The sequence below is a fragment of the Sorex araneus genome, chromosome 2, assembly GCF_027595985.1.
Source record: "Sorex araneus isolate mSorAra2 chromosome 2, mSorAra2.pri, whole genome shotgun sequence".
Classification (NCBI taxonomy): Eukaryota; Metazoa; Chordata; class Mammalia; order Eulipotyphla; family Soricidae; genus Sorex; species Sorex araneus.
Window position 1 is genome coordinate 194,366,698 of NC_073303.1, and position 10,913 is coordinate 194,377,610.

Sequence of the window (10,913 nt, forward strand, 5' to 3'; positions counted from 1 at the left end):
ATGTAGAGAGTTTCTGTGCTCCATTATTTAAGACTAGCAATCATGAAAGATATGGAGTATCTGAGGTTTTGACTTAGAAACCTTAAATATGTGCATGTGTTACAATACACTGAGATACCGTTTCAAATTAGACAACTGTAGCAAAGTAGTATCTAAACACTTGATATGGTTTATCTTTTAACTCTCACATTTCTCAATGTATCCAATATCTTTTGTCCCTCAGCTAGATGTGAGAAGAAATAGAAATGACGAGAGCAAGACATGTAAAATAACTTCAGGGGATAAAATAAATTAGAGAAAAGACAGCATTCGAAACTAAAATTTTCTTTCATTGAAAGAAGAAAAAAGTAGGTCTATTTGAATTCTTTTCTCTAGAATTATGCAACCCCTAGTCCCACATACAAAAAAAAAAAAAAAGTGTAGTGTCTGGGTAGGGTTTGTAATCCCCAGCTGGGATTACAAGGCATTAAATGGAGTAGTCACTGCATTTAAGACACTGGAAGAGCTCCTTGGATTAGACTGTAACTTCCTGATAAATTCACGTTTAATTTAAATGAGATAGTAGGAAACATTCTTCTGCAGTAATAGAAATTGTTTTCAGACTACACATATGGAAATGAGGGATTCCTGCTATTGGTAACATGACTGTGCAGGAGGGCACACCCATCGCTGAGAGTATAAAAAGGCTCCGGTCCAAGAGGTGCCATTCATCTTCAGAATCCTTTCCCTCCAACTCCACTCATCTCTACTCAAGCCAAAATGTCCAGCAACTGCCGCTCTGGAAACTTCTCCTCCAGCTCCCTGGGGAGCTGCCTGCGCTACTCAGTAGCCTCTGCCTGCGGCTCCTCCTACCCCAGCAACCTGGTCTACCGCACAGACGCCTGCTCTCCCAGCCCCTGCCAGCTGGGATCCTCTCTGCACACCGCCTGTGGGGAAACCATCTGCCAGCCCAGCAGGTGCCAGGCCCCCTGCGTGGTGCCCATCTCCTGCCAACCCTCCTGCTACCTCCCTGGGCCCTCCAGCCACTGCAGCCCTTGCCAGTCCTCCTGCTCCCGCCCCAGGCCCTCCACCCTCTGCAACCCCTGCGGGTCCCCCTGTGCTGGGGCCAGGGGCTGGAGCAGCAGCAGCTGCTCCCTGGGCTATGGGGCTGGAAGCCGCTACTCCGTGAGCTGTGGGCCCAGCGGCTTCAGACCCCTGGCCTGTGGGGCCAGTGGCTTCCCTTCTCTGACCTATGGCTCTGCGTTCTGCCGCCCTTCCTACCTGACTTCCCTGCCCTGCCAGTCTTCTTGTTATAGACCAATCTTCGGATCCGGCTGCTAATGGTCACCTCGTTACCTTTCTCACTGTTTCTCAGTATATCAATGCTTCTCTTCCTAAGATGCTTAAAACTCATCATCTCTGGTTAAATTCATCCTTTTATTATTCTCTTTTGGCTCAAATATTGGACACTGAATTTATCTGAAAGTTGTATAACTCAATTTTATCTGAAAATAAAGATTATATTTGGCATGTAAATGAATTAATGTTGTTTATATTTTCTTCCAAAATAATGTTAATAGTCAAATTTTAATATATTTATCAAACTTGTTTATTTAGTCATTATTTTTGTGACTATTATCATACGTAAAACATTATGTAAGAATATTCTGAAAGCCTAAATTTGGAACTTTTAACACATTTTGTGACTTGAGTTTTTTTCTCAATTTGCATGCTGTTGAAGACTACAGAAATATATATATCTTATACTATAAAGTATAAGGAATAAATAAATATATACTATAGGCTTATAGTATAAGCCTATATTTATTCACTTAGATTAAATTTCAATATTATAAATTTGATTCCTTAATTATTAAATTCACTTATTACTGTATTGATCCTCATGAGACACATAGAAGATTAATTCATAGTTTTGTCTGTTTCTAAAACAATATTTTAAAAATTATGTTATTAGAATTATACATGATAGAAAAAATTAGGGAACAAATAAAATTGACTATGTACAAATTTTAAGTAATGGTTTTAAGTCATTGAATATTTTCTGGTAAAAGTAATGGTTTGTCAGTATTTCCCTACAGATTTTTCTCTAATAATATTATTAGCAGATGAAACTGAATGGGAAGGTTCAAGATCATGGGGTTTAATTCCATGCTGTTTGACTAATCTCTAAAACGAAAGAAAACTAAGGATTATCAGAATTTGATATCAAACTAAGGAATAAAGAAATGCAGATATCAGTAAAATAATCAAAATGTGTTCTATTCTTCATTTAATTATCAGGCCATAAACTTTCAGACATAATAAATAAAAAATATGGCTCCCGAATGAGTAGCACTGATGCAAACCAATGTTGCATTAAAAAGATTTTATTTTCCATAAGGTACTGTCTAATGAGAATTTCTTTTATTTATTTTAAGGGGATTGGAGTTTTACCCAGGGGTGTTCAAATTTTACTTCTGGTTCTCTATTCAGGTGTTACCCCTGGTGTACGTGGAGACCATATGCAATTCTGGGGATCCAACTGGGATTGGTCCTGTAGAAGGTTACTCTTGTGCTATCTTTTCAACCCCCAAGGACAAGTTTTAGAAATGGAGGAAAACATTCTAAATATATATGAAAAAAAAGGGAGTAAAGAAAATGCCATAAACTCTACTGATTTCCAGCCACTTTTATTAATCATATAAAGAGGGAGATACCCATAGAGTCAGAAACTCCAGCTTCTCTTCAATAGTATATAGTTTTTCTAGACACAGAATGTCTCTCATATATGTGGGTTATAAAGAAACAGAAAACAGGAAACCATGCAAGCTGCAGTTAGCACGGTTGGAACTAGACAGTCTAACACTGTATGAAATCAGAGGGAAAGGGACAAATACAGAAAAACTACTCTCATATGTGGAATATGACATTACATAATACATGATGGATGTGGATGTCAATCATCATCATGATGTTCTTCCTGCACTAACATATGCCTCAGAGACCTGGGCCCTACTCAAACAGGATGAGAATGCTATTCTGGTATCCCAAAGAGGAATCGAAAGAGCTATGCTGGGAATATCATGTCTCACTCAAGTGAGAGAAGGAATCCGGAGTTCTGACCTCCATCAAAGGTCAAAAATCAGGGATGCTGTCTCGTTTGCTAAGGCATCAAAAATCAGATGGGCTGGTCATGTAATGCGATTCAGAGATGACTGTTGGACTAGAGCTGTTACCGACTGGATTCCACGGGATGTCAGAAGACCTCGTGGCCACCCACCAACCAACTAGATGGTCAGATTTCTTCGTCAAATCCCTGAATGAATGATTTGACGCTCTTTCTGTTCCTGGAGCAAGCAAATATCATTAGGCTCTCCTAGCACGCGATAGGGACAAATGGAGATGTTACTGGCCCCCGCTCGAGCAAATCGAAGATCAACGGGACTACAAATGATACAAGTGATAATACATGATCGTAATGGGCCCTGAGAGCCTACAGAACAGTCGGCCAAGAAGCTGGGATGGTGAGGTGTCGGGGGCGGGGGGTGAGGGGGTGGCAAATGGGAAGCTTGAGATTAGAGGAGGCACACTGACACTGTCAGTGGATGTGGTGCTGGGTTTTACCAACTTTCTAAATGTTGGCTCCTTAATAAAACTTAAAAAACAGCACTTAGGAAAATGAGAGATTCCAAATACAGGAAAGTTGATTGCCAAAATGTCACACCCATGCATGAAAGTATAGCAAAATTCCACTCCAGGAGGTGATATTAAACCTCAAAATATCCTGTAACTCATCTGAATTCTTACCCCATCACTCACTTGAATTAATTTCCTGTCAACACGTCCAAGAACTGCTCTGGAAGCTTTTCCAAGTCCCTTGAAGCTGCCTGTTCTATCCAAACTCTTCTGGTGGTTCCTCTTACCCCTGCAGCTTTTGCCTACAGCACTGACCTTAGCCCTCCCGGAACCTGCCACCTGGGCTTCCCTATCATGACTGCCAGGGCACCTGCTAAGAACCTTCCAGGTGCCAGACATCTTGGGTAGTTTCCTGCCCCACATCCCGCTGTTCAACAGGTGGTCCTATAAGTGTGCAGTACCTGGGAGATAACTTACACAGTCTCTGGTCTCAGGGTCCAATAGTTGCCACTTCCTGGTCTCTAAACCTAGAAGTTATAGGACATGTGACTTCCTTTCCCTGAACTCTCATACCAAATTCTGTGTCCCTGCCCTCTTCACCTCCAGAAACTGTCAATAATCAAGTTAGAAACCAATCTGTGTGTTTGCCTTCTGCCCATCATTCTGCTGAAGCTTCCGGTTACTTGAGTAATAGCTCTAAATAGCGATTTTTAATGAGTCAGCATGAGGTTCACAGTCCCAAAGTTTTCCCTGATTGGTTTTCATTCATCCACTGTTTCAACACCCATCCCTCCACCAGCATATATTTCCCACCACCAATGACCCCAGTTTCCTTCCAGTCACCATCCCCATAGCCTGTCTCTATGGCAGGCACTTTCCTTCTCTAATAGAAAGAGTTTTAATCTTATTAATCATAAGAAAATCTTCTCTGATCAGCTATTCTTCAGTTGCAAACTACTGACTAAAACCTGCCTCTAAAATATACTAAGCTCAATGATTAATTCTATTGCATGAATTAATATGATGAATGAGATCAATGAAATAAATTAGTTAATGAATAGAATTCATGTTAATGCACAACAGATAAATGAACTAATGTGATTCTTGTTGCATTTTATTTGTAAAATAGAAAATAATACAAATGAATTTAATGTAATAAACTCATTTATTTTGGTTTCCATTTATGCATTTCTTCTACTGTTAGTTTAATTGGCTATTTACAAGTATTTTATCCTTCTTATTTGGGACATTTAGATTAGAGAGTAATATATATAGAGAGAGTAATATATATATGTATATATACATACATATATATTTCAGAGAGCCCAGCAATCTACCAAGAGTATCCTACTTGCACGGGCAGAGCCTGGCAAGCTAGCATGGCATATTCAATATGCCAAAATCAGTAACAATAAGTCTCAATCTCCTGACCCTGAAAGAACTTCCAATCACTGGGAAAGACAAGTAAGGAGAGGCTGCTAAAATCTCAGGGCTGAGAGGAATAGATATGTTACCGGTGCCCGCTCAAGTAAATCCACAATCGATGAACAATGAGATGACAGTGATACAGTGATACAGTGAAACTCATTTATTTTGGTTTCCAGTTATGCATTACTTCTACTTTTAGTTTAATTGGCTATTTACAAGTATTTTATCCTTTTTATTTGGGATATTTAGATTAATATTCACTGTATTTCTGAAAGCATATTTGGAAATCTAATAAAGTGTATGAAGAAATTTAACTTGAGTCCTAAGCACTTATATCTTCAAAAATGCTGTTTTATAGAATTCTTGTATTGCATGCATGATTTGTATGACTGACACCCAATCATAAAATTATAAACAACTTTGTAACTGTACATATCACAATTTAAAGAAAATAAATACATTTTAAAATTTAAGTATTAAAAAAGGACATCAGGGGATACCGGGGGCAGTCTCAGCCGGGCCGGTGCTCGGCTCCGGCCGAGTTTCGGCCCGGGTTCCCATGCCTCTGCACAGCCGGTGGATGTGGAACGAGCAGGAACCAGAGACAGCTTTAGGATTTGGGTTTCCAGCAAGTGCTTGCACCCATGTATGGAGACTGTGAACTAAGTTTTTGCTACATGTTGTTCCAGGAAGGGAAATGATTCATTTTCCAACTTAAATCTCCGCGGACTTAATTACTATAATACAGAAATTGTGACATTTTAATCTCTTCATTCTCATCAGTGGAAAACTTATTATCAAATATTTCCTTGTCAATAGAGCTGTATTCTTGGGAGATAAATTCCAACAAAAACAGTGAGTCTGTTTTGAAACTCTAACAACAATAGTGAGTTGTGTGTTGAAATCTGGAATGCAATCAAGGTAAAGAGAAAAGGAAGTGAAATTATCACTCACGCACTGGGGGGGGGGGTTGGGGGGTGAGGGGTGGGATGTATACTGTTTTTTTTTGTTTTTGTTTTTGTTTTGTTTTTGTTTTTATTGGTGGTGAAATATGGGCACTGGTGAAGGGATGGGTGTTTGAGCGTTGTTTAACTGAGATATAAGCCTGAGAACTTTGTAACTTTCCACTTGGTGATTCAATAAAATAAATTTTAAAAAAATAAAAAAATAAAAAATAAATAAATAAATAAAAATAAAAAATAAATAAAAAAGGACATCAGCAATATAGAAGGAATTTCAGATAATTTTGTAAAGAAATAAAATGAGCAAGGTAGAGATGTATAAAATAATCTGTGTTAGGGGATTATTTTGGGGGGGTTGTAAATTATAATTTGCAATTAACAAACTACCTTGTCACAAAGATGGCAAATCAGACTTGATACTTATACTCTATTACTGCAATGTTTGGGTATCTTGAGATTTGCATCACAATTACCTAAGAATTATCTCCCTTTCATACATTTAAAATAGCATTGTATTTAATCACTTTTCTTACCTGTTTTTTAAAAAAATTAAAGATATATTAAATCTTTGTCCAAATTATATAAAGTAATGCATTGCTATATGAATGCATTTACAGAACTATATTTATGCTAATTACTGTCACTGTCATCCCTTTGCTCATCGATTTGCTCAAGTGGGCACCACTAAAGTCTCCATTGTGAGACTTGTTACTGTTTTGGGCATATCAAATATGCCAAGGGTAGCTTGCCAGGCTCTGCTGTATGAGCAGGATACTCTCGTTAGCTTGCCGGGTTCTCTGGGAGGGATGGAGGAATCAAACACGGGTTGGCCGAGTGAAAGGCAAATGCCCTACCTGCTGAGCTATCGCTCCAGCCCCCATGCTAATTAAACTATATAAAATATATTCTACGAAAAAGTCTCTTGCTTCCAAATTCTTTAAATAAGGAAATAGAACACTTAGGGTCCTGCAAGAAACAGATCCCCTTCCTAGTAATTACATCTCTGAATTACAGCTATGAATGAAATTTTTACTGGATCAGGAGCCAGAAAAGATCCTGCCAGACTAGTTTCAAATAAGCACTGCTCCTATTTGTTTGAGCCAAACAATGTGAAAGATCATCTGGAGTTGGTGACATATCAAAAAAAGCAACGTGTAATAATTGATGGCAAGTTCCAGTGAGAGATTCACACAGCAGCCCCCAATAAAACTTTTATAACAAGACCTGTTGTTCTCTAAGAATAAACTCCTTAGCTTCTAATTGGACCTTCATCTTGAGACGAGGCAAGAGCCGTTAATGGTTGTCCATCATGAGCTAAGCCTTGTAGAAACTGCTAAGTTATAAATTCAGTGGCCTCAATAGCAATCTATTGTAAGATGGAAATAATACTTACAGAATGGTACATTCATATTTTATCCAATAAATTATATTGGAAATCCAAGAGCTAGATTGTAGGATAACATAGCCTCAGTAGTTTAGGTTTATTGGGTTACTCCCGTTACAGTGCTCCTATTCCTCTTTGTTTATTTGTAGCTTCTTTCTTGGTGTTCTGTTGACTTGTAAATAATGTTTTTCTCTTCTCCTTGAGTCCTTTGCATAGTTTATTCAGAGCAAGTCCTTTTTGTATGGACACAGGAAGACTTAACAAATGTTATGCTTTTGTAACCTGGGAGTCATTTGACTCTACATGATATTTTCCTCCAGGGCATCTGTTCTCTTGACCTAAGCCTCAGCTGCCCTTACTTCCTAGCACCCCCAAAGCAGGTCCCGACGTGGGACAAGAAGGACCCAGGGCAAGTGGTGAGTTGTGTGCTACCCTGGCATCGAGATGGGCCTGGCCAAAGTGCCTAATGCTTAACTATAAGTTAAGAGCTTGATCATGGACAAATGCTGTCATGATCCAAACAGTGATACTAGATTTGGACCCTGCTAGGGTGAGGAATGATTAATCTGGCCTGAGTGCTGTGGTCTGAGCCTGTGGCAAGATGTTGCCAGGAGAGCTGCCTTGCAAGCCTCAATGTATCCCTTGCTATGTCCATACAAAAACAACTAGTATTAAGATGTTAATAAGTTCTTGGACTAAGGAAAAGAAAAAAACCTTAAGAGTGAGGAAGGGCTTTGGGGTGCCCTGCCCTCAGGAAGGGCTTTCTTATGTTAATTTGGCTACCTGGCTGGGTGTAGCCTAGAGGGCAAGGTGAGAGAGACAAGTAGGAGGAGAGAGAGAAGCCAGAGAGAAGCAGCAGTTGAGCAGTAGATCCAGAGAGAGGCCGGGAGCTGGGAGTGCGGGAGATGAGAAAGTTTGAAGATTGAATAAACGGTAACTAATCAGCAACCAGCTTGGTCCTCGTTCTTCCTTCGCCTGTCCTTGACCACCGGCCGTCCTGATCCAGTCCACACACTGCGGTTCCAGAGCACCGAACGCGGGTGGTGAGACAGAGCCGCCCCGAGAGCCTGCGAGTGCACGCGCCCCCTCGGCGTTCTTTAGTTTTTTACACTAGATTGCAATGTCACTGAGTGGACTTGTACCAACTCCTTGGTTGATCACAAGTTGCCATATTGATGATCCTGAACAATTAAGATACCCAAAGAAGGCTGACTTCAGAAAATCTCACTGCAGATCTTAAGCCAAGGTCAACTTTGTCATTATTGTTATGTTGTTGCTGTTGTTGTTCTTTCCATGGCAGACCACTATCAAGGATTGAACAAATTGGTAGGATAATACATTTCTTTTACATGTGATTTATCAATTTTGTTTTCTCCTCTTCCTTCTTAGTCTCATTTTTCCTGGACAAGTCAACTAGCAAATATAACAATTAGCAAATATTGTGTCTACTTCTTTTTTAAATTGTGTCCTAATATTCTTCTACTATCTCAAGCATCTATTTATCTAAGATTATCAGATACAATAAGCTTATTAAAGATGAACATTCATCACATATGTAAGTTAAAAGAAGAATAAATGGGTAGGTGATCAAAAAGATTTTATGTTTTCAGAGGAAATTGCAAGAAAGCAGTTGGCTTTAAAGTGCACAAAACATGCCATCTCTAATCAGTGGAAAATCTGAGCTGTTTAGGATACAGCCAGTCTTATTTTAAATTTTCAATTATATAAATGAAAACGTATTAAAGTGCATACACTACATATGTTTTCAAAATGTGTCTGCATGGTATGTAGAATTAAGAGACCATTGGCTAACAACAGTAAGTAGAATCCATACCTGAAATTTCTCTCCAATTTTACTCCTGTATTATATTTTCATCTTTATTTTCTCTTCAAATGGGTTCATGGAAATTTCTTTTGTGATGTTTTCACTACATTCTTCTTGAATCACATTATCCTTAAAATATTTTTTCTCTTCTTTTGTTTGTAGTTATGTCTCAGTCATTTATCATTTTCTCCCTTCCATTTGATGCAAAAAATACTGCATTATAATGTGTGATGAATGGAAAATAAATTTGGAGAACGTGAATCATGGGTGACATGTAGAATCAATCACTAGAAGCATATTTATAAAAAATGTAATGCTTTGCTACTGATCATTTGACATTGTATAAAAGTGACAGAAAAAATTCAGAATAAAGTAGAAATTCATCTGCATGAAGTTATGTACCAGGGAGAAAGGGGGACTTTGACAATAAAATAATATGAATAGTATCATAGTGGGTAGGGCATTTACCTTGTATGCGGCCAACCCGGGTTCGATTCCTTTGTCCCTCTCAGAGAGCCCGGCAAGCTACCGGTGGCATATTTGATATGCCAAATACAGTAACAAGAAGTCTCACAATGGAGACATTACTGGTGCCTGCTCAAGCAAATTGATGAACAATGGGATAAAAGTGCTAGAGTGACAGTGTTACAACTTTCCCAGAATTTCTCATATAGGCTTCTTGCTATAAAAACAGATTATAAGACCCATACACATGATTGGTATGAAGTTTGAATTTTGCAATTTCAATGAGGATAAATGAATTATACATATTCTGAGAAGGATGTGCAAATGTGTGGGGACCAAAACACTCTGCGCAACATCAGTACCCAATCTACAAAGATGACCTTAAACATTAGACTTTTCTGACACTTACTTGAACTCCTATTTTCTATCAACCTGTTAATAATTGCTGCTCTTTAAACTTTTCCTCCTCATCTGGGATAACTCGGTATAATCAGGCTCTGCTTCTGGCTTTTCTGACCCCAGCAACCAGGTTCAGAGCACTGACCTCTATCCCACCACGTGCCATCTGGAAGTCTCTGTCTACATGGAGTATTGGAAGACCCCCTGTGAGTCTTCTATGTATCATATGCCATATCAACCATAGGACTATGATCAAGAAGAAAGAAATGGAGCAAAATATTAATATCATGTTTGATGACTTCATGTGATGATGTTTCTCTGATATAACACAGAAATGTGACTATAAGTATACAATGATTTTCCATCAATCTATTCATCAATTTAGATGACTTGGAATTTTGAACAATAAGCTTACATTCATCTCGCATTTAAAATATGGGGACAGTTGGAAAAATTGCTAATTTAGACTCCTCTGTTTGTTTCTCTCTTACTATAACCGGTTCCATATATGAATATATCTTATATGATGCTTGACATCCCCAGGGATTTATTGGTTCTGGAAGCAGGTTCTCTTTCTATCCGTCTGGGCCTATCTGACCCGCTGCACCATCTGCTTGGCAGGCTCACCTCCACATTTCCTGAACCATGTGGCTGCATATGCGGGCACTTGACAGTTCTACCCATCACACTTCACACAGCTCACATTTGTACTTTCTGTCACTGTACGAAGACCAGCAGGGCAGAAAAAGAGCAATGCCCAGCAAAGACCTCAAAGAGTCTGGAGGCAGTGGGTTGGGTTGGGAGCATTAATTATAAAGACTCAACTCAGCACAAC

The 10,913-nt window shown here is 39.0% G+C and overlaps 1 protein-coding gene across 1 annotated transcript; it reads left to right on the forward strand.

Annotated features, from left to right (window-relative positions):
* Positions 1 to 759: 759 nt before the first annotated feature.
* LOC129402547 (keratin-associated protein 13-1-like) lies at positions 760 to 1,331 on the forward strand. Its single transcript, XM_055129524.1, has one exon. It carries the CDS (start codon positions 760 to 762, stop codon positions 1,318 to 1,320), a length of 561 nt encoding a protein of 186 aa, XP_054985499.1. The 3' UTR covers positions 1,321 to 1,331.
* Positions 1,332 to 10,913: the final 9,582 nt, after the last annotated feature.